This window comes from Myotis myotis, unplaced genomic scaffold, assembly GCF_014108235.1.
Source record: "Myotis myotis isolate mMyoMyo1 unplaced genomic scaffold, mMyoMyo1.p scaffold_m19_p_8, whole genome shotgun sequence".
NCBI lineage: Eukaryota > Metazoa > Chordata > Mammalia > Chiroptera > Vespertilionidae > Myotis > Myotis myotis.
In genome coordinates, this window is record NW_023416390.1 from 93884165 (window position 1) to 93908967 (window position 24803).

The window sequence follows — 24803 nt, forward strand, 5'->3', positions numbered from 1 at the left end:
CATCCATGCTGTCACAAATAATAATTCATTTTTGTGTGTGTGTCTGTTGATGGGCACTTGGGTTGTTCCATATCTTGGCTATTGTAAATAATGCTGCATTGAATATAGGGGTTCATTAGCCAGTTGTAGTCTTTACGATAAGTCCCCCCGCCCCTTCTTTCTTGCACTCAGACTTGGTTTAATCTTCGTGGTTAATGATTCTGAAGATGTGGATGGGATGCAAGATGCTGGAGTGGCTATTATGAGAGCATATAATTATGCTGCCCAAGAAGTGGATCATTATCACGCCTTCCAAACCCTGACACAGGTATGTTTTCATTCAAAATATTGAAGAATTTTTAAATCTAACTTACTCTAAGAAACAGTATGTGGTAAGAGAATTTGTTATATCTGTAAAGAGAAAAGGTAAGAAATCACTAGTTAGTTTCTTTTGGTAAATGTAATGTTGTCTACTTGTTTTTAAAAAATGTTTGCTTTTTCCCCTCTTTAAGACCATCATGATATTTTCATTAGGACTCAGTTTATTATTCAAGTCATAAAATTCTTAATGTCTGCTTTCTTCATATTAACTGGAAACTTTTAAATGCCCTAATTTTACATATACTTAAAATTCTTGCTCAAGTTCAAATATAAAAAACTTCATATTCAATAAATTTAAAAAATTATTATATTCAGAAGAAGTTCCAATTACTCTGTTTCCAGATTAGTGGTAATCATTGAAAACCATCTGAAGCAATTGATTCTCACCACTTTTATTTTACTTGGAAACATGGAGTCAGTCTGCTGTCTATTATGCTTATTATTTGGAGACTAAAGGCCCCGTGCACGGGATTCGTGCACTGGTGGGGGGCGTGGCCTGGGGATTGGCCTACTGTGGGAGCGCCACTCGTCCTGGTCAGCAGAGTGGTCGTGGACCCGCCCTCTGAAGGAGCGCACTGACCACTCCTGTGTTGAGCATCTGCCCCCTGTTGGTCAGTGCCTGTCATAGCAACTGGCCGTTCTGCCATTCAACCGATTTGTATATTAGGCTTTTATTATATAGGATTCAGTCAGGGGTGCTTTTTAATTAGTTAAAATTCATGTTTATTTGGCTAACAGTTACCAAAGGCCCTTTTACCAGACCTTGTATTAGCTGTGAGGGATAAAGAAAGGGGGTAGGAAGTCACCTGTGTCCTCAGAGAACTTAGAGTCTAGTGGAGACACCTCCAAACTGTGGGAAGCATAGCTGACTATGGCTACACTAGGGCCTCAGACCACACAGAGTGGCTGTGGGCATTGTTAGGGAGGGGACACTGTCCCAGCTGAGCATAGGAAGAACAACCGGAGTAGTTTGAACAATGGCTGCAAATCGGAGGTAGCGATTCTAAGTTGTTAATGGGAGGTGAGTAGAGTATTGTGAGGGCCGAGTGGAGAGGAGAACCTGGTTATTGAAGCCAGGGAGTGCACAGGCGTCCAGATCCCAGAGTTAAGCTATTAAAAACGCCATTCTGATCACATGTGGAGATGGATCTGATGAAGGTCAGGAGAGTGGCAGGGATGCCGCGCGAGCTGTTGCTGTTTCTCAGCGCAGTGAGGGTGGCGGGAGTTAGCAGGGCTGGGAGAACAAGGAAATCCAGAGGATGGTGTGTGAAGTCTGCTTTTCAAAGATTCCCCCCCATAGCGATGTGAAGGAAAGGCTAGTAGGAGTTTTCATTTATTTTTGTTTATTCTTAATTGCAAAAGTAAAAAAAATTTCATTGTAAATGTTTTCTCCAAATAATATTAAAGTGTGAATTTAAAATTTAGCTGTCTCCACCCTCTAATCCTGCTCCTTAAAGTTAACCACCATTAAAAGATTGCCTTGTATCCTTCTAGATGTTTAACCGCACATGTATAGACATCTGTTTTGTGTCTCCTTTATAAAAACAGGGATTTTTGCCATATATATTTTGCAATTTATTTCCTCTAAACATCATGGACATGAGTTCTTATTTCCAGGATCTATGCTAATAAAAGCCTAGGTGGTCCTCCGCACAATGTCATCACAAGATGGCCGCCACAAGATGGCTGATGCACAGTGGAGGCGGGGCCTCTTGGAGGAGGTGGGTCACAGCAGGGGAGGGCAGTTGTGGGTGGTCAGGCCAGCAGGGGAACAGCTAGGGGGCGATCGGGCTGGCAGGCAAAAGCATTTAGGGACCAGTGGTTCCAGATTGTGAGAGGGATGTCCCAGATTGGAGAGGGTGCAGGTCACTAGTTACTTATAAATGTTCAGATTTTGAAAAATTTAACATAGTTTTACATTTGGGGCTTAATGTAAGTATGAACAGATTGGTCATTTTAGCAATATATAGTTTCTAAGAAGGCATCTTGAAAATACTAGCAAATCGAATACAACAATACATTAAAAAAATAATATATCATGATAGAGTGGGGTTCATTCCAGGGGCACAGGATGGTTTAACACACACAAATCAATCAATACAATACACCACATTAACAAAACAAAGGATAAAAATCGTATGATTTTATTAATAGATGCAGAAAGAGCATTTGATAAGATACAACTTCAGAAAAGAAATGGAGCCCTAACTGCTTTGGCTCAGTGGATAGAGTGTCGGCCTGCAGACTGAAGGGTTCCAGGTTCGATTCTGGTCAAGGGCATGTACCTTGGTTGCCGGCACATCCCCAGTAGGGGTGTGCAGGAGGCAGCTGATCGATGTTTCTCTCTTATTGATGTTTCTAACTCTCTATCCCTCTCCCTTCCTCTCTATAAAAAAATCAATAAAAATTAAAAAAAGAAAAGAAATGGGAAAAAAAATTTCTTTTTCAATTGTCACCAGAAGAATAAGATACCTAGGAATAAACTTAACAAAGGATGTAAAGGAGCTATATACCGAAAACTACAAAGCATAATTAAGAGATGAAAAAGACACAACACAATGGAAAGATAGTCTGTTTGTGGATTGGAAGATCAACATTGTTAAAATGGCCCTATTACCCAAAACAATATACAGATTTAATACAATCCCCATCAAAATCCCAATGTCATTTTTTAATGAAATAGAGGGAAAAAATAATTGGATTTGTATAGAATCACAAAAGACCCCGAATAGCCAAAGCAATCCTGAGAAAAAGAACAAAGCCAGAGGTATCACACTACCTGACTTCCAATTATACTACAGAGGTATGATAATCAGAACAGCATAGTACTGGCAGAAAAACACAGATCAATGGAACAGAATTGAGAGCCCAGAAATAAAACCACATGTAAATGGGCATATAATTCTTGACAAAAGGAAACAAAAACACACAATGTAGAAAAGAAAGCTTCTCCAATAAATGGTGTTGGGAGAATTGGAAAGCCACATGCAAATGAATGAAACTAGATTGCATTTTTGTCCCCATGTACAAAAATTAATTCAGAATGCATAAAAAACCTAAATATAAGATCTGAAACAATAAAGTACATAGAAGAAAACATAGGAACTGAACTTAATGGACTGGACCTTGATCTTAGCAAACATTTTATGAATTTGACCTCAAAGGCAAGGGAAGTAAAGGCAAAAATAAATGAATGGACTTTATCAAACTAAAAGGCTTCTGTGCAGCAAAAGAAACTGCCAATAAAACAAAAAGGCAACCGACCAGATGGGAGATGATATTTGCAAACGACAGCTCCCAAAGGTTTAATATCCAAAATCTATAAAAACTCACACAATTCACCACCAAGCTAACAATCCAATAAAAAAATGTGCACTTCTCTAAAAAGATAAGTGCCCAATGGATATATATGAAAATATGCCCAACCTTAGTAGGTAATAGGAAAATGCAAATCAAAACTACAATGAGATACCACCTCACACCTGTTAGAATGGCTGTTACCAACAAGACAAGTAGTAACATGTTGGAGAGGTTGTGTAGAGAAGGAAACCCTCATTCACTGTTGGTGGGAATGTAGATTGTACAACCACTGTGGAAAACAGTCTGGCTTTCCTCAAAAAAATTAAGAATAGGGTTACCATGTGACCCAGCAATCCCTCTCCTGGGTATCTACCTGAAATAAACGCAAAAACGTTTATTTGCAAAGATATATGCGCATCTGTGTCCATTGAAGCATTATTCATTTTGGCCAAGACATGGAGACAACCAAAGTGTCCTTCGATTGAGGATGGGATAAAGAAGATATAGTATATACAGTATATATTATGGAATACTACTCAGCCATAAGAAAGGATGAAATACTACCATTTGCAGTAACATGGATGAACCTTGAGAATATTATGCTAAGTGAAATAAGTCAGAAGAAGCTAAGAACCCTATGCTATCGCTAATGTGGATTATAAACTGAAACTTAGATACAGAGAACAGGATGGTGATTACCAGAGGGAACAGGTGGGAGGGGGGGGACTAACGGGGCCTAGTGTTTGGTGACTGAAGATGATTTGACTTTGGATGGTGGCACACTAGAAACCTGTTAATACATTTAATTTTAAAAAAGAAGGCATATTGAGATATATGGAAAAGAGAGTTGCTATTCCCTATTGACCCCATTTGACCTTTTAAGAAAAATAGTCATGTTTTCCTCCACATTCATTAATCTTTTGTAATAAACACTCTGAAATTTAAAAGTGTAGTTGGTTAACCAGTTATTTTTTTCCAGATATATAACAAAGTAAGGACTGGAGAAAAGGTGAAAGTTGAACATGTGGTCAGTGTTCTGGAGAAGAAATACCCGTATGTAGAAGTGAACAGCATTTTGGGGATTGATTCTGCCTATGATCAGAATCGGAAGGTAAGGATTCTTCGGCATTTCTCATTTGACTACAACACGGTACTTTTCTTACCTCCCTCTTTTGATGTTGTTGTTTGTAGTGGTGCTGGTTAAAGTATTAGGTACTAGCATTTAAAAATTTAGAAACCAGATGACATCTCTGAGCTTGCAAATGTAGTTTATATTTCAGTTTTGTGAAGATAATGATTTTTTAGCCGGCATGTTAAATTGAAAAGCCTTTTCGTTTTCACAATGCAATGATAGTACTTGTATGATATATATTCTGTATAAAATCTATTGTAAGTATGATGTATGACTGATAGCCAGGATATGAGGTATGACAGTGTGTATCATTTATAGTTATTCAGGCTAAAGATGGAAATGTCTTAAGAAATGTAATAAACAGTATGGCAAAATGTGGTAATAAAAATATAGAGAAATATTTTAAAATTTTATTTGAAGCTCGTATGTTCCTTAGGGCAATATTAAGTACAGTAAAGCTCTTACCTATTGCAAGCAGGAATGAGGTGTTCAGTTTTTTGAAAACAAATGTTGTGGCAATGAATCAAAATACATTTCCAGAACATTTTCATTTAAAACTATAAAAGGATATTTGTTTACAAACTGCTTTCTTTTTCTCAAATGAAGAACAAGGCCTTTGGTTCTTCTGTTTGGAAATCTGAGCTAGCATTCCTTTAGAGGTCATACTCATGATTGTTTATTTCTCTTTCATCTGAGTACGAAATCCTTTGAGATTTTTATAATCTTCCTCTCCCCTTTTTTAGTTTTCTTACCCACATCTAATTCAGCATCAGCTGTTTTTAGTTTTTCTCCTTTTTGAATTTTGCTACTCATTCATTTTTTTTTTCTTGGGGAGACCAACTTTTTCTTTTGGCAGTCATATTTTATTTGCTGTATAATATTAAATTATGTTTTTTTCATTCACTAAGGAAAATAGTTGGTTTGGAAACAGACACAACTGATTTTTGGTAAACAAACAGCTCAGATGAGGAGAGCAAATATGTGTGCCTTCTAGAGAGCGGCTCACCAGTGTGAGGCTGAGCATGCTCTACATCAGGTCATTGTTGTGTTACCTTATATTGGTTCACAGGTCTGCTGCTATAAATGTTCCTCGTGCCCTAACCGGTTTGGCTCAGTGGATAGAGCCTGTGGACTGAAGGGTCCCAGGTTCGATTCCAGTCAAGGGCATGTACCTTGGTTGTGGGCACATCCCCAGTAGGGGGTGTGCAGGAGGCAGCTGATCGATGTTTCTCTCTCATCGATGTTTCTAACTCTTTCCTTCTCCCTTCCTCACTGTAAAAAATCAATAAAATATTTAAAAAAAATGTTCCACATTTTAGAGATTCAACAAAATACTGTTCAGTAAGAACAAAACGTAACAACTAGAGGCGTTTCTGAAATACTTTGAAATAAGGAATAATGTTTGACTTTTAAACATACCTGGTAGTACTGTGTCAGCCCTATATCATAGAAAGTGGAACAAGAGGTGGTGCCTATTGTGGGGGCGTCACACAGCCTGTTGGGGAGTGACACACAGGAAGAGCATTCAGTTTGGTGGTTGTGATGTTAATGTTTGCATGTTGTAGGTGGGTGGCTTACAGTGGGCAGCTCTGCCAGTTTGGGGCAGTGATTGATGAAAGCTTCCTAGAGAGGTGGTGACACTTGTCTACCCTGGGAATGAAAGTTTTTAGAGGGATAAGTGAAAACAAAACAAAACACAAACCCATAGGTTTACTATATGTGTACATTGATATTGAGTACAAAACTAATGAAAATACTGGCTCTCTACCAATTGGTTTGAAAAGGTAAATTCATACCAGGACTTAGAGGGTCTATGAGGATGACAGCTTGTTTTTCCTCTTTACTATTTCTCCTCTTTACTATTTGTATTATGTGCTTTAGTATTGTTGGGTTTACAGCCAATGAAAAATTTTTGTTTCAATAAATCTTTATTGTTCAGATTATTACAGTTGTTCCTCTTTTTCCCCCATAACTCCCTTCCACCCGTTTCTCACCCCACCCTCCGCCCTCACTCCCTCCCCCCCACTATCATCATCCATAGGTGCACAATTTTTGTTCAGTCTCTTCCTGCATCCCCCACACCGCTTTCCCCCCCAAGAATAGTCAGTCCACTCCCTTTCTATGCCTCTGATTCTATTATAATCACCAGTTTATTCTGTTCATCAGATTATTTATTCACTTGATTTTTAGATTTACTTGTTGATAGATGTGTATTTGTTCATAGTTTGTATTTTTACCATTTTCTACTTCTTCCTCTTCTTAAAGGATACCTTTCAGCATTTCATATAATACTGGTTTGGTGGTGATGAACTCCTTTAGCTTTTCCTTATCTGTGAAGCTCTTTATCTGACCTTCAATTCTGAATGATAGCTTTGCTGGATAAAGTAATCTTGGTTGTTGGTTCTTACTATTCATCGCTTTGAATATTACTTGCCACTCCCTTCTGGCCTGCAAAGTTTCTGTTGAGAAATCAGCTGATAGTCGTATGGGTACTCCCTTGTAGGTAACTGACTGTTTTTCTCTTGCTGCTTTTAAGATTCTCTCTTTGTCTTTTGCTCTTGGCATTTTAATTATGATGTGTCTTGGTGTGGTCCTCTTTGGATTCCTTTTGTTTGGGGTTCTCTGCACTTCCTGGACTTGTAAGTCTATTTCTTTCACCAGGTAGGGGAAGTTTTCTGTCATTATTTCTTCAAATAGGTTTTCAATATCTTGCTCTCTCTCTTCTTCTGGCACCCCTATAATTCGGATGTTGGTACGCTTGAAGCTGTCCCAAAGGCTCCTTACACTATCTTCATATTTTTGGATTCTTTTTTCCTTTTGCTTTTCCGGTTGGGTGTTTTTTGCTTCTTCGTATTTCAAATCTTTGACTTGATTCTTGCGATCCTCTCGTCTGCTGTTGGGGGTCTGTATAATATTCTTTATTTCAGTCAGTGTATGCTTAATTTCTAGTTGGTCCTTCATCACAACCTCAAGGGTCTCATTAGATTTCTTGAGGGTCTCATTAAGTTTATCGGCGATTCCTAGAAAATTCTTGAAAAACCTCAAAAGTGTGGTTTTAAACTCTATATCCAGTAGTTTGCTTTCCTCCATTTCTGTCATTTGTGTCCTGTTTCTTTGTCTCTGCATTTTTTTATGCTTCGCTGTGTCAATAGAGTGGCTTTCTGTGCTAGGTGTCCTATAGGGCCCAGTGGCTCAGCCTCCCCAATTACCTGAGGTAGACACTCTTGGTGCACCCCCTTGTGGGCTTTGTGCACAGTCTTGTTGTAGTTAAGCCTTGATTGTTGTAGGTAACTCTGGGAGGGATTGACCTCCAGGCCAATTGGCTGTGAGAATCAGCTGTGTCTGCAGTGGGAGAACTTCTGTGCTGGAGACACCCCTCCGAGGCAAGACTTGCTTCAATGGGGCTTTGGTGCTCAGTGAGTCTGCCCCCTGAGTGTGTCCTTTATGGATCCGAGGAGCTGCAATCTGGATGGTCCCACTCTGACCCCCGGGCACACTGGCTCCTGGATCTCTAAGGAGGTGCTAATCTAGCCTCTGCCTGAGGCTACCCAGCCGGAGTCAGCTGTGACGCAGTGCAAGTTGCCCTGGGGCCTTGGGACAGCTGCAGTTTGTTAGGTAATTATCAGATTGCAAAGGGCCAGGCCTTTCATATGCAAAAGCCTTGTGGCTTGTGCGAGGCCGGGTCCCAGGGGATCAACAGGGCGGAGCGAGAAGTTATGTCTGCTCTCAGTCCTGCCCTCAGTGGCCCTGCTTCTCAGTGTCCCAGCAATTGCTACAAGCACCCCCGAGAGAAAGCTTCCCTCGAGTTCCGACCGATGCCAGAGAGCCCAGTTTCTCCCGTATGAGTCAGGGTCCCCAGAGACTCTCCCGGAACTGGAGCTCAGAGCTTGAGACTCCCTCCCTATTGAAAAAGACAACCGTGTCCTCAGCCGCCAACCCTCTCCGCATGCGCCTCTGTACCTCTGCATTTTACTTCCGCACCTCCTCTGAGTCTCGGTATGCTTTTCTCTTTCCTTCTAGTTGTAGAATTTCCACTCAGCCAGCCTTCCTGTGGTTCTGGATGATGTCCGTTCCGTCTTTTAGGTGGATTTTTGAAGTGGTTGTGCGAGGCAGCAATCTCCAGTGTTTACCTATGCCACCATCTTGGTTTCTCCTGAAAAATATTTTCTTGCAGCTTTATTGAGGTACTTGGGGCCCAGTGCGTGAATTCGTGCACCTTGAAAGTTACTGTGGGCCACGAGTCTGCCATGGGCACAGGTGTGGGTCTCAGCCTATCTTCTGTGCCCCCACCCAACCTCCCCCCCTCTCCCGCCGTGGGCCCTGGCCCCCTCTCTTCCGGCAGCCCTGCTTCTGCCTCCACCGCTCTCATGGGCTGATGGCGCTGAGTCTGCTCACACCCGCTGACGGTGCGGAGGGATTGGGGCTGGCTCCAGCATCAGGTGCAAGCAGGGCTGACGCTGTCAGCGGGTGCGAACAGTGGCTGCTGCCCCAGTCGCCCCTCAGCTGTAGGGGATTGTGGAGAAGTCCTCAGGGGTGATTGGGGCTGGCAACCACCACTCGCACTTGCTGATGGCGCCGAGTGATCGGTACTGGCACCGGGTGCCAGCAGCGGTTGTGAGCGGTGGCCCTGGTGCCGGCAGCAGGTGGGAGCGCTGGGTGGGACCGCGGCACAGAGGAGAAAAGACTTTTCAGTAACCACCAGAGGCTCGCCCTGATGACAGCGACTGGCTTTCTGCCTTGGTCTGGTGCCCCTGCTCACCTGCTCCGCCATCCTGCCGTGGCCAACACCCACCATGTTCTGCACTCTGCTGCCTGCTGCTGACGCCTGCCATGTTCCACACGTGCCCCCTGGTGGTCAGCGCACGTCATAGCAACTGGTTGTTCAGTTGTTCTGCCGTTCGGTCTATTTGCATATTAGGGTTTTATATATATATATAGATAATTGGCTTATAATATTGTTTAAGTTTGAGGTGTACAGTTTGTTGATTTGGTACATGATTATTCAGTAATGTTAACACCTCTATCACCTCACATAATTACTATTTCTTTTTTGTGGTGAGACTGTTTAAGATCTACTCTCTTAGTAATTTTCAAGTTTATAATACAGTATTTTTAAGTGTAATCATCATGCTGTACACTAGATACCCAGAACTTATAACTGGAAGTTTATATAATATCTCCCCATTTACACCATACCCAGCTCCAGACAGCCACCATTCTACTGTTTCTATGAGTTCAGCTCTTTTAGATTCCACATATAAGTACTTGTCTGTCTCTTTCTGATTTGTTTAGATCCATGTTATTGCAAATGGCAGGACTTATTTATTTCTCATGGCTGAATAATATCTTCTATCCTATCCTATATAATAAAAGAGAAACATGCAAATTAACCATCCCTCTGCTATGCTCAAGCCACGCCCACAAGCCAATCAGGAGCAAGTATGCAAATTAACCCAACTAAGATGGCCACAGAGCTAGAGTGAGCAGGAGACTTGGGTTGCCCCTGGCGATGGAGGAAGCCAAGCTTCCCACCTGCCCTGGCTGGTCCTGGGCTCTGCTCAATGCTACAAGTTTCAATTATAGAAGATAAATAATCCCAGAAAGAAAAAAAAAGAAAAGAAAAAAAGGAGATGCTGGGAGCTTGGGTCGCCGGGGGGCATGGCCAGCCTGAAAACGGCCATCAGCCCCTCACCCAGGCTGGCCAGGCGCCCCAGCAGGACTCCCTCACCCTGAAGGGGCTGTGGGCAGCCTGAAAACGGTCCTTAGCCCCTCATCCAGGCTGGCCACACCCCATGGGGTGAGGGTCCCCGCTGGGGGCTTGGCCAGTCTGCAAACAACCATCAGCCCCTCACCCAGGCTGGCCAGGCACCCCAGTGGGGACCCCCACCCTGAAGGGGATGTGGCCAGCCTGAAAACGGCCCTCAGCCCCTCACTCAGGCTGGCCAGGCACCCCAGCGGGACCCGCACCCTGATCTGGGACACTCTTCAGGGCAAACCAGCCAGCCCCCACCCATGCACCAGGCCTCTATCCTATATAATAAAAGGGTAATATGCAAATTGACCCTATCAGCAGAATGACTGGTCACTATGACACACACTGACCACAAGGGGGCAGGTGCTTAATCCAGGAGCTTCCCCCTGGTAGTCAGTGCACTCCCACAGGGGGAGCTCTGCTCAGCCACAAGCCAGGCTGACGGCTGCCAGCACAGTGGTGGTGGCAGGAGCCTCTTCCGCCTCCTCAGCAGCGCTAAGGATGTCCGACTGCAGCTTAGGCTTGCTCCTCGCTGGCAAGTGGACATCCCCTGAGGGCTCCCGGGTTGCCAGAGGGATGTCTGACTGCCAGCTTAGGTCTGTTCCCCCCGGGGAGCGGGCCTAAGCCAGCAGGTGGACATCCCCCAAGGGGTCCCAGACTGCAAGAGGGCACAGGCCGGGCTGAGGGACCCCTTCGAGTGCACAAATTTTTGTGCACCAGCCAGAAGGAAGGCCCCGGCCGGCAACCAGAAGGCCCTGATCGGCCCTGATTATCGGCCAGTCCTAGGGACCCTACCCGTGCACAAATTTTGTGCACCGGGTCTCTAGTTTCATCATATATACATACACACACACACACACACACACACACACACACACACACACGCACATGCATGCACTAGTGGCCCTGTGCACAAATCCATGTGTTAGTAGCTTGCTACTGCTTGCCTCAGCTGGCCGCCCCACCCACCACCACTCATAGCTCTCCACTGCGCTGTAGCTCACTTCCCCACCCTCCTGTAGCTCTCCGCCACTTGTAACCTGTTGCCCTGCCCTCCTGTAGTCTCTGCCACTTGTAGCTCGCTGCCCCGCCCTCCTGGTGATTGGTCATTACCGTCACGGAGTAACAACCTTTTGCATATTACCTCTTTATTATATAGGATATCTTCCATATCCATTCAACTGCTGACAGACACTTAGGTTGATTCCATATCTTGGGTCTTGTAAGTCATGCTGCAGTGATAACATGGGAATGCAGATATCTGAGACCCTGTCTCCATTCCCTTTAGCTCTATCTCCAGAAGTGAGATTGCTGGATCATATCATAGTTTATAATTTCTGAGGAACCTTCATACATTTTTCTATGGTGGCTGCACCATCTTATATTCCCATCAACTGCATGAGGGTTCCCTTTTCTTCATACCTTCATGAACATTTGTTATCTCTTGACTTTTTGATGATGGCCTTTAACAGGTATAAGATAACTCATCTTAGTTTTTATTCACATTTCTATGATGATTAGCGACATTTGACACTTTTTCATGTACTTGTCAGTCATCTCTATGACTTTGGCAAAATATCTTTCAGTTCTTCTACCCCTTAGTAGTCAGACATTTTTTTCTTACATATTTTGGATATTAACCCCTTATCATATATATATGATTTGTGTATATTCAATAGATATCTTCTTTATGTTGTTGTTTGCTTCTTTTACTATATAGAAGCTTTTAATTTTCATGTAGTCCCATTAGTTTATTTTTGCTTATGCTTTTTTTTTATCTAAAAAAAGTCATTGCCATGACTGATGTCAAGGAGCTTTTTCCATCTGTTTTCTTCTAGGGGTTTTATGTTTTCAGGCCTGTGTTTTAGTCTTTCATCCATTTCTAGTTAATTTTTGTGAGTAGTGTAAGATATGGTCCAATTTCATTCTTCTGCATGTGTTTATCCAGTTTTCTCAGCACCATTTATCAAAGAAACTATCCTTTCCCCATTGAGTATTCTTGGCTTCCTTGTCTAACATTAGTTGACTATATATGCATAGATTTATTTCTGAGTTCTTGATTCTCTGGTTGTGTGTTTATTTTTATGCAGTACCATGCTGTTTTAATTACTATATCCTTATAATACTAGAGGCCCGGTGCACGAAAATTCATGCACTCTGGGGTCCCTCAGCCTGGCCTGCGCCCTTTCGCAGTCCGGGACCCCTTGGGGTATGTCCACCTTCTGACTTAGGCCCACTCCCTGGGGGATCGGGTCTAAGCTGGCAGCCTGGGAGCCCTGGGAGGTGTTGTCTGACTGTGGCTTAGTCTGCTGAGGAGGCAGGAGAGGCTCTGCTGCCACCACTACGCTCACAGCCATCGCTCAGCTTGTTGCTTTGCGGAGCTCCCCCTGTGGGAGCGCACTGACCACCAGGGAACAGCTCCTGCTTGAGCGTCTGCCCCCTGGTGGTCAGTGCGCATCATAGCAACCAGTCATTCTGCTGTTAGGGTCACTTTGCATATTACCCTTTTATTTTATAGGACTAGAGGCCCGGTGCACAAATTCATGCACCAGTGGAGTCTCTTGGCCTTGCTTGCGGGATTGGGCTGAAACCGGCTCTTCGACATCCTCCAAGGGGTCCCAGATTGTGAGAGGGCACAGGCCAGGCCAGGGGACCCCACTGGTGCATGATCGGGACTGGGGAGGGATGTGGGAGGTTGGCCAGCCGGGGAGGGACCGCAGGAGGGCTCCAGGGTGTGTCCGGTCCGTCTTGCTCAGTCCAATTGGCCAGACCCCAGCAGCAAGCTAACCTACCAGATAGAGTGTCTGCCTCCTAGTGGTCAGTGCATGTCATAGTGACTGATCAACCAGTTGACTGTCTGCCTCCTGGTGGTCAGTGCACATTATAGCAAGTGGTTGAGCAGCCTTAGCATATTATTAGCATATTACGCTTTGATTGGTTGAATGGCAGACCAGATGACCAGACACTTATCATATTAGGGTTTTATTATATAGGACTAGAGGCCCAGTGCACCAAAATTTGTGCACTCGGGCGGGGGGGCAGGTCCCTCAGCCCAGCCTGCACCCATTCACAGTCCAGGACCCCTTGGGGATGTCCACCTGTTGACTTAGGCCCACTCCCCAGGGGATCAGGCCTAAGCTTGCAGTCAGACATCCTTCTAGCAGCCAGGGAGCTCTTGGGGATGTCCGACTAAAGGCTTAGACCCCCAAGGGATCAGGTCTAAACCGTTAGTTGGACATTCTTAGTGCTGCCGCGGAGGTGGGAGAAGCTCCTGCCACCATCACTGCACTGGCCAGCCATGAGCCAGCTTCTGGCTGAGTGGCACTACTCCTCGGTCTGACCTAAACCCTAGGGATTAGTACTTCATTTTACAACTTTTTCTTGGTTTATAGGCAGCAGCAAACTCAGACCACACAGTCTGGTGTGCGAGAAATGTTGCTTTCTTTATTGTTTAGTAACCAAACCTAATTTCAACTTCAGCCCCCATTCTGCCAAGTGAAAAAACAAAAACAAAATATTATTTAACTTAGGTTCCCCACCCCCTTCTCTGGAGTTGTACTTCCATGTCAGACAGTTTATATCTCAGGCAGAGGTGCCAAAGAACCGAGCAGGGTCAAGAACATCTGGACCTCAGTCTTCTGTCTGGGCTGGACCCCACCCAGCTGCCCTTGACCCTCACCTCAGAGCTCAAGTCCATGCCGATCCCTGGTATATTCTCCTCATCTGGGCCTTGAGGCCTCTTGAGTCCAATTTGCTCTCTCCCTCCCTCCCTGCCACCTTCTCTCTCTCACACAAAGAGCTATTGGGCTTTCTGGGGTGAGGTCCTCTGACACCTCCTCAGTCCCGTTGCATGGACACCATCTTGGTGCCTTGGTCACGGCCACAAAGCTGTGTGGCTGCTCTCAGACCCTCCGTCTCCTGCTGCCTTAGGGAGTGACGCAGTGGGAGGGGCGGGTCACAGTCCTTTCTACGTGGCCGCCAACAAACACGCAGTGTTCCTTCCCTCTAGTTCTCCTTCTCCTCCTCACCCCCTTCCAGGCACGTCTATGTGCAGGGCAGGGGAGGGTGGGAGGCAGGCGTGTCTCTGACCCAGCACACAGGCTTCCAGATCCCCTGCTCCCCTAGGAGGTCTTCCACGCTCTGGACCGCGACACCCAGAACCTGCCCCCTCTCAGCTGCAGGTCTTTGCCCGCAGTGGTCAAGTCTGTTTAGAGCAGTGGTTCTCAACCTTGGCTGCACATTGGAATCACCTGGGAATCTTTTCAAAATCCTGATTTCTGGGCCTCATCCTCCAGACATTCTGTTTCTTTGTTACTAATGTTGTGGCTCTACCCCATAACAAAGAAACAGAATTTCCAGAGGATGAGGCCCAGAAATCAGGATTTTAAAAAGATTCCCAGGTGATTCTAATGTGCAGCCAAGGTTGAGAACCACTGGCTTAGAGGCTTGAAGTCAAGAAGTGCCTCTTTGTTCTCTTTCTGGAGGCGGTCAGCGTGGAACATTCCTGCCTGGACTGGGGAGGGGTCTCTGGGTGTTAAGAATACCAGGAGGGGGAGCACAGACTCCTCCTCGAGCTCTGAGATGGGAAAGGCAGCACCCCCTCACCTCTAACCCCAGGATGTTTCTTTAGAAGCAGAAGCCTCATCCTGTGCAGGGGCCTGTGCTGGCTGCCTCAGTTTCTCAGAGACAACGAATTTGATGAATGCCTTTTCCCCACTGCAGTAGCTGCTTCATTTGTTTGTTCTCTCATTTTTCATTAGCTGCTAAATCGCCCCTGTGGCTGCAAACCTGTTGTGCCTGACTCAGCCAGTGGGGAGCTATGGGAGCTGTGCAGGGACAGGGGAAGAGGGAGGGGGACCCGGCCTGCAGAGAGGGTCAGTGGTGCCTGCCCGGCTGTCTCAGAGGATGTGGCTTAGGTTAGATCCTGTCCTTTGGCAACTTTAGGAGGGGAGGCCGTGTCCTCCGCTCCCCACTTTGATTCAGGGGTGGAAGTTCTCCTTGCTCTCTGGCTTCATAACTCAGTGGATAATAGTGGGATGCGGCAGGCAGGCGGCTTCTGCGGCTACACACAGACACGGGCTGGTGGCTTGTGCAGCCGCACACGGGCGCGGGCTGGTGGCTTCTTCAGCCGCACACGGGCACGGGCCTGCAACCCGGGACGGGATCAGGTCACAGGAGGTGGCAGGCGGCTTTTGTTGCTGTACACAGGTGTGAGCAGGCGGCTTCTGTGGCTGCACATGCTGTGGGCAGGCGGCTTCAGAGGCTGCACACGAGCTCAGGTTGTCGGCCTCTGCTGCCGCACACAGGCGCGGGCAGGCGGTTTCTGTGGCTGCACACGGGCAAGGGCAGGCGGCTTCTGGGGGGTCGGGGTTGCCGCCTGGCCTGCTCCCGGGCCCTCCCGCCCTCCGATTGCGGGCGCAGGCCCTTCCGCCCTTCAATCACCATGGCAATCGCTCCACGCAGGCCAGCCGGCAACCCCAACTGGCTTTCCGATGGCGATCACCGGCTGAAGGCGGCCTTTGCCCACCCCCCAGCTCTCGCCTGCCGCCTGGGTTGCCGATCACCATTCTTCAGTCCTTCCCCTTTCACCTCCCAGCATTGCGGCTACATATGCAAATTAACCGCCATCTTTGTTGGTGGTTAACCGCCATCTTGGCTGGCAGTTAATTTGCATATCACCCTGATTATCCAATGGGAAGGGTAGCGGATGTACGGCTAATTACCATGTTTCCCTTTTATTAGATAGGATATAGGATGTCCCTATTTCCCCCCTTTTGCCCCCTCTACCCAGCTCTTGCCCCCCACTTCTCTCTGGCCATCACCATATTGTTGTCTGTGTCCATGGGTTGTGCATATATTTTCTTTGGCTGATCCCTTCTTTATATTCACTTCTTTAAATTTGTATTTTCAGATAAGTGCTTATAACTGCACTATTATATATTTTGTATTATATCATTTAGAATTAAGGTTTTTTTAATTGAACCCTTGTAAATTTAAGCGCAATTTAATAAATTATGCTAGAAGCAGTTAGGAGATTTTTCATGTGATGCAGATACATTTCAATTAATATTTTATTAATTTTTAAATTTTTAAATATTTTAATTTGAAATAATATACATCTAAATAAACTATAAAATACTACAGCATATTATATATACACTTCACCCAATTTCTTAGGTGTTAATAATTTAAACACAACCATTATACAACTAACAGAATTTGGAATATATTTTTCTTATAATCTCTTTAATGTTACTTAATCCATTCATTTTGTTTTTGTTAATCTTCACCCAAGGATATTTTTCCATTGAATTTTAGAGAGAGTGAAGGGAAAGGGAGACACATTGGTTGGTTGCCTCCTGTACATGCTCTGATAGGGACTGGGGATCAAGCCAGCAACTGAGGTACATGCCCTTGACTGGAATCGAACCTCGGACCCTTCAGTCCACGGGCTAATGCTCTATCCACTGAGCAAAACAGGCTGCAGCTTGGTTCATTTACTTTTAATCTATATGTGTCTTTATATTTAAAGTGGGTTTTGTTTTTGATTCACCCTCATAATCTGTCCTTTAATTGGTGCATTTATGCCACTGACTTTCAGAGTGCTTATTGATAGAGCTACTACCATATCAGGCGGCTTCTGGGTCTTCTGGGTCCCTCCCTGCCTTGCCTTTTTTTCTTTTCTTTTTTCTAAGACATTTCAATTTATTTAAAAGAAGCCAATATACAGGATATAAAGGGTACGATATTTACAACAGTACAGTAAATAGGTTGGTTTCCCGGTAGGATCAGTAGTCTTTCAGTGAGTATTAACCCCCTTTCCCCTTGATGCTCAACCCAGCTGGCAGACAAACAGCAACAGTGGGGTGGGATGGGACGGCAAGATAGAAAGTCTCCCTGAAGGGATTAAAAATCATGTAGATGCTAAAATGTCCACGAAGGGGTCTTGGGGGTGAGGGGTGCCTCTGCCTCATTCCTTTGAGGGCTTGGCAGCAGGAATGCTGAGGGATTTGCCCCAAACTAACACACGGCCCACCCTGAGCCTGCAAATCTCCCACCCATGGAATATTCCCTTCCCGAGAGAATCAGCCCTAATCCCTCAGCCAGGGCCTGGAGGAGCCGCCCAGGCCATGGGCACAGCCAGGACTGTGGACATTTCATGGCCTTTCCACTCCCACTCCAGCTGCCTAACAACTCTGCATTGCTCCCCTCGCCCACCTCCCCATCACCCCATCAGGACACTGTGCACAGGAGGGGACACTGGTTTCCCCATGCCCATTGGGAACTGGCTGTTTCTGTTTTCTGGAGTAAAAAGGTTCCTGTGGGTCGGGCAAGGTCTCTGCTTGGCAAGAAGTTCTGAAACAGAGCCACTGACCACACCCACCTCCTCTGGGCATGGAGCAGCTCCGGCCCTCAGAGCTCATCTCTCCAGCAGAACTGAAGGGAAGGCCATGTATACCCTTCACATGCCCAGAACCATCAGTGTCACACTTCCTAATTCCTATCACTGTATTTCATTAGTTCCATACTGTTTTACTAATCATGAATCTAAACAGATTGGTTCAAAAGGAGATCCTTCCATTTTTAAAGTAGCTGGGGCTTCTGGGGGAAGGCCTTGCTTTGCAGCCTGGACCCGCTGATGGGCGGTTCCCAGGCCCCAAGGCAAGACCCGCTGCTGGGAGCGGGCCTTGCCTTGCAGCGCAGACCCGCTGATGGGCAGTTTCCAGGCCGCAAGGCAAGACCGGCTGCTGGGGCTTCTGGGGGCGGTCCCCACTGGGGTGCCTCGCCAGTCTGGGTGAGAGGCTGAGGGCTGTTTTCAGGATGGCCACACCCCCTTTAAGGTGGGGGTCCCCACTGGGGTGCCTGGCCAGTCTGGGTGAGTGGCTGATGGCTGTTTTTAGGCTACCTGCACCGCCTTTAGGGTGGGGGTCCCCACTGGGGGGCCTGGCCAGTCTGGGTGAGGTCCTGATGGCTGTTTTTAGGCTGCCCGGACCCCCTTTAGTGTGGGGGTCCCCACTGGTGTGCCTGGCCAGTCTGGATGAGGGGCTGAGGGCCGTTTTCAGGCTGGCGGGTAACTGAAGCTCCCAACCCATCCTTTTTTCTTTTTTTTCTTTTTTTTTATTCTGGGATTTATTTACCTTCTACGGCTGTCACTGGAGCTGAGAGCCGGCTTTAGCTCTGAGGCCGGCTCCAGCTTGAGGCCTCGGCTGCTGAAAGCAGGTTATCTAGGCTTTGTTTAGTTTCTGTAATTGAAACTCTGTTGCCATCACTGGCGCTCTAAGCTCTGAGCCTGCTGCCAGCTCAAAGCAGGAATCTGGGGTTTCTTTAGCTTCTATAATTGCAACATTGTTGCAAACAGAGCTCAGAGTTGGGCTGCCGCAGGCCGGGAACGTTGGCTTCCTCCGTCACTGGAGCGAGCAAGCTGCCTGGCTGCCGGCCGCCATCTTGGTTGGCAGTTAATTTGCATATCCTGCTGATTAGCCAATGGGAGGCGTTCGGGGGTTAGCCAGTGGGAAGGGTGTCGGGGTTATGGTCAATTTGCATGTTTCTCTTTTATTAGATAGGACTAGAGGCCCAGTGCACAAAAATTTGTGCACTCGGGGGGGGGTGGTCCCTCAGCCCGGCCTGTGCCATCTCGCAGTCTGGGACCCCTTGGGAGGTAACGACCTGCTGGCTTAGGCCTGCTCCTGGTGGCAGAGGGGAGGCCTAATCCCTAGGTGCAGCCCCTGGTCAGGCTCAGAGCAGGGCCGATTGGGGAGTTGGGACGCCTTCCCCTGTCATGCACAGAGCAGGGCGGATTGGGAGGTTGGGATGCCACCCTCAGTCACGCTCAGGGTAGGGCCGATTGGGGGGTTGGGGCACCGCCCCCTGTCACACTCAAGGCAGGGTTGATGGGGAGGTTGCGGTGCCACCCCGTCATGCACAGAGCAGGGCCCATCAGGGGGTTGAGGAGCTCCCCCCTGTCACGCACAGAGCAGGGCCCATCAGGGGGTTGAGGAGCTCCCCCCTGTCACTCACAGAGTAGGGCCGATAGGGGAGTCGGGGCACCACCCCCTGTCACACACAGAGCAGGGCTGATCAGGGGGTTGAGGCACCGCCACTCTCACACTCAGGGCAGGGCCGATGGGGAGGTTATGGCTCCACCCCGTCACACACAGAGCAGGGCCCATGGCGGGGGAGGGGGGTTGGGGCGCCGCACCCTGTCACACAGAGCCGCAGGGCGATCAGCGGGTTGGGGAGCTCCACCCTATGGGGCACAGAGCAGGGCCGATCAGGGGGTTGGGGCGCCTTCCCCTGTCAGGAACAGAGCAGGGCCGATAGGGAGGTTGTGGCCCCGCCCCCTGTCACACACAGAGCCACAGGGCGATCAGGGGGTTTGGGTGCTGCCCCCTGTCATGCTGATCCCAGTACTGGGAGGCATATTACCGTTTTACTATATAGGATAGAGGCCTGGTGCACGGGTGGGTGCCGGCTGGTTTGCCCTGAAGGGTGTCCTGGATCAGGGTGGGGGTCCCCACTGGGGTGCCTGGCCAGTCTGGGTGAGGGGCTGAAGGCTGTTTTCAGGCTGGGGGTGACTGAAGCTCCCAACCGTTCCTTTTTTTCTTTTTTTTTTTTAATTCTGGGCCAGCTTTAGCTCTGAGGCTTGGCTCCAGCTCTTAGGCCTCCGCTGCTGAAAGTAGGTTTCTGGCCTTTGCTTACAATGTTGCGATCCTGCTGGCTGAAGCCCAGCGGACTAAAGGAGGTTTCTGGGGTTTTGTTTAGCTTCTATATTTGTTACATAGAGTTGCAGCTCAGAGGCCTGCAGCGGCAGGCAAGGAATGTTGGAGTCCTCCATCACTGAAGCAAGCAAGCCTCATGTTAGTTTCAAGCTGCCTGGCTGCCGGCCGCCATCTTGGCTGGCAGTTAATTTGCATATTGCCCTGATTAGCCAATGGGAAGGGTAGCGGTTGTACGCTAATTACCATGTTTCTCTTTTATTAGATAGGATAGTTTGAAATCAGGAAGTGTGATGTCTCCAGCTTTGTTCTTTCTCAGGATTGCCCTGGCTATTTGGGATCTTTTTTAGTTCCATACCAATTTTAGGAATGTTTTTTCTTTATTTCTGTGAAATGTGCCATTGGAATTTTTACAGGGATTGCATTGAATCTATAGATGGCTTTGGGTAAGATGGACATGGGATCATGTACATGGGATGGGATATCTGTGTGTGTGTGTGTGTGTGTGTGTGAGAGAGAGAGAGAGAGAGAGAGAGAGAGAGAGAGAGAGAGAGAGAGAGGGAGGGAGAGAGAGATTTTCATTTTTCTTCATCAAAGTCTTATAGTTTTCAGTGAAGAAATTTTTACCCTCTTGGTCAAATTTATTCCTAAGTATCTTATTGTTTTTCATGTTATTATGAGTGGGTTCCTCCCAGCCCCCAGATAGTTTGTTGTTGGTGTATGGAAAGGAAAATGATTTCTGAATTTTGATTTGTTTGCTGCAAGTTTATTGAATTTGTTGATTATTCCTAATAGTTTTTTGGTGGAGTCTTTAGGATATTCTACATATAAGATCATATCACCTGCAAACAAAAGTAGTTTTACTTCTTTCTTTCCAGTATGGATGCCTTTTCTTTCTTTTTCTTACCTGATTGCTTTTGCTAGGACTTCTAGCACTATGTTGAATAGGAATGGTGAGAGTAGGAGTTTTGAGTTCTTCTTGATCTTAGAGGAAAAGCTTTTAGTCTTTTACCTGTGAGAATGATGTTACCTGTGGGCCTATTACATATAGCCTTTATTATGTTGGATAGGTTCCTTCTGTGCTCAGTTTTTCATTTTTTTTTTTTTTGTCAAATGCTTTTTTCTGTATCTATTGAGATGATCATATGATTTTTATTTTTCATTCTATTAATGTGGTATATCACATTTATTGATTTGCACATGTTGAATCATCCTTGCATCCTAGGATTAAATTCCACTTGATCATAATGTGTGATCCTTCTAATGTGCTTTCGAGTATGGTTTGCTAATATTTTGTTGAGAATGTTTGCATCTATGTTCATCAACTTGTCATTTTCTTTAGTATCCTTATCTGTCTTTGGTACCTGGTAATGCTGGTCTCGTAAATTGTTTTTGGGAATGTTTATTTTTCAGTTTTTGGGATGAGTTTGATAAAGATTAGTTCTAATTCTTCTTTAAATGTTTGGTAGAATTCTCCAGGGAAACCATGTAGTCCTTTTCTTTGTTGGGGCGTCTTTGATTACTGATTCAGACTCCTTACTCATTGGTCTATTCAGATTTTCTATTTCTTCATGATTCAATCTTGGTAAGTTGTATGTTTCTAGGAATTTCTCCATGTCTTCTAGGTTTTCCAATTTGTTGGTCTATAAATTTTTTATAGTAGTCTCTTACGATCTTTTGTGTTTCTGTGGTATTAGTTATATGTCTTTTCTTTCATTTTTTTATGTTATTATTTGAGGGTTTTTTTGTTAGTTAAATCTAGCTAAAGGTTTGTCAATTTTGTTTATCTTTTCAAAAAACCAGTTCCTAGTTTTGTTGCTCTTTTTTGTTGTTTTTCTGGTCTCTGTGTATTTTATTTTTTTCTGTGATCTTTATTTCCTGATGATTTTCTGATCTTTATTTCTGCCAACTTTGGGCTTTGTTGTTGTTCTTTTTTATCCTTCTTGTCATTCTTTGCCTTTTGTTTGGAGTATTTAATACAGTTACATTTAGAGTAATTATTGTTATGTAAGGGATGTATTAATGCCGTCTTATTAGTTATTTTATGGCTGTTTTGTAGTTCCTTTGTCCCTTTCTTTCTGTCTTCTTTGGTGAAGTGATGATTTTCTGTGGTGTGCTTTGGTTCCTTTACCTTTTGTGAATCTGTAGATTCTGGCTTTGCGCTTACTGTGAGGATTACGTATAACATCTTTTATAGTCTGCTTTACATTGGTAAAAACTTTTATCACATACAGAACTCTACCCTTTTACTCCATGTTTTTGATGTCACAGCTTACCTCTTCATAGTGTGTATTCATGAACAAATTACAGGTATGGTTATTTTTAATAGTCTTGTCCCTAAATACTAGTGTTAAGTGTTCAACAAACCACCACATTACAATATTAGAATATTCTGAATTTGACTGTATACTTACCCTTACCAGTGTGTTGTATGTTTTTATATTAATGATTAGAATCCTTTCACTTCAGCTTAAAGAACTCCTTTTGGCATTTTTTGTAGGGCAGGTTTAGTAGTGATGAACTCCTAACTTTTGTTTGTCTGGGAAAGTCTTTACTTCATTTCCAAAGGCTGCCTTTGCCCAGGAGAGTATTTTCGGTGGGCAGTTTTTTCTTTCAGCACTTTGAACACACCAGGTCGTTCTCCTTGCCTACGAGTTTCTGCTGAGAAATCTGCTGACAGCCTTCCTTTAAAGCAGCAAGGTTCTTCTCTCTTCTGCTTTTAATATTCTCTCTTTGACTTTGACTTTCGACAGTTTCATGGTCATGTCTGTTGCTCAGGATCTCCTTTGGTTTGATGACTTCATGACCTTGGACATCAGAATCTCTCCCCAGATTGGAACGTTCTCAGCCATTTCTTAAAATAAGCTTTCTGCCTCTTCTCCGTCTCGTCTCCTGGGACTCCAGTGATTTAACCATATACCATTTCTTTCTTTCACGCGTTTTTCTTTGTTCTCCTCTGGCTGTATAATTTCAAAGTTCCTCTCTTCTAACTCAAAGATTTATTTCTTCTGATTGATTGATTTGATGTTAAGGCTGTTTTCATTTCATTCATTGATTTCTTAGCTCTAGAATTTCTGCTTGGTTCTTTTATTATGATTTCTCTGTTTTTGTTAAACTTTTCATTTTGTTTAGGTATTGTTTTCCTGATTTTGTTGAATTCTCTTTCCTTTTTTTTTTTTTTTCTTTTGTAGCTTATTGCATTTCCCTAAAATAGCTATTTTAGATTTCTTCATTGGGTAAATCACAGGTCTCCGTGTCTTTGGGATCAGCTAGTAGAAGATGATTGTGATTCTTTGGTGATGTAATACTTTCTTTATTTTTCATGTTTCTTGCAGTTTTGCATTGCTTTCTTTGCATTTGAAGTAGCAGTCACTTTCTCGAATCTTTTGTAACTGCCTTTGGGTGAGAAATACCTTTCTTCAGGCTGCTAGGAATTCTGAGGCATTCTGACTGTCTGTGGATACACCTGCTCCATGCTCTTTGTTCTCTGTGGGACAGAATTCAGAAGCTTGTATAGACTCTCTTGATTCTACAATGCCCAGTATTGGACACTGACCTGCCCCCCTTTTGTTTTCCCCAAGATGGCCCTAAAGCTCAAGTTTTTTGGCTCTTTCTGGCCCACAGATTTGGGCTGACTTTCTGTACGTGCTCACTGGCCATCTGGCAAAACTCTGTCTGCTGCCACTGTCAGGAGTGTACACAGGGAGCCACCACAGGGTGGGAGTGTGACGGGTGAGCACTGGTACCCGTGAGCCCTTTGGGGAAATCCGTGGAGGAGGTGTCTGGGTGGCTCGTGGCTGTACATCTTGATGAAAGCAGTATGATCTGCCTCCATTAGACGCCTCTGAGAGCAGCGTCTGTGTTCCCAGCCTCCCCCACTCCCAGGCATGCAGCTCCCAAGTCAGTGCTTTAGGATGGATGAGAGAGAAATGAGCCCCTGTGGCAGCGTCCTAGATAGTGGGGAAGCCAGGGGCATGCTCACTTGCTCTCACTTTCCCCTGCAGGAGAAGTCATAGGCACCAGGATACCTCTAGGCCATGAGCTTGCACTGCCTTCGGGAGGGGTGGTAGTGTAAAGACAGACTTGCTCTTTCCCTGTTTACTATGTCCAAACTTGTAGTTCTTTTCTCCAGTGGTGTACTGGAGCTTCTCTGCTAGAAGCCTGGACTTCCACAAAGGCTCTCTTGTCCATGGATGATTTTGTAAGACATTTTTTCCAGGGGTTCCCAGGCTGTGTCCAAGAGGCTCTAGAGCCAGTTCATGGACCAAGCAGGTCCATAGGCAGGGCTGTAGTCTCTGTGCCCATCCCCTGATGCACCAGGGGGCAGGGTTGGAGTCTCTGTGCCCATCCCCTGATGCACCAGGGGGCAGGGTTGGAGTCTCTGTGCCCGTCCCCTGATGCACCAGGGGGTGGGGCTGGAGTCTCTGTGCCCATCCCCTGATGCACCAGGGGGCGGACTCTGCCCGGGCCACGGGGCAGATGGTGCCGGATAACCAGCCCCTCACAAGGGCACTTGAGTCCGCGGTGGATGCCATATTTTGGT

General features: G+C 45.8%; 1 protein-coding gene across 11 annotated transcripts in view; it reads left to right on the forward strand.

The window, feature by feature from the left end:
• The window catches only part of UGGT1 (UDP-glucose glycoprotein glucosyltransferase 1), a 190335-nt gene that overhangs the window by 64832 nt on the left and 100700 nt on the right, over window positions 1-24803 (forward strand). For all 11 annotated transcript variants that reach the window (XM_036318740.1, XM_036318734.1, XM_036318739.1 and 8 more), the window contains 2 exons: window positions 172-307; window positions 4640-4771. In XM_036318740.1, coding sequence (XP_036174633.1) covers window positions 172-307; window positions 4640-4771 — 268 coding nt within the window. The remainder of the gene's footprint in view (window positions 1-171; window positions 308-4639; window positions 4772-24803) is intronic.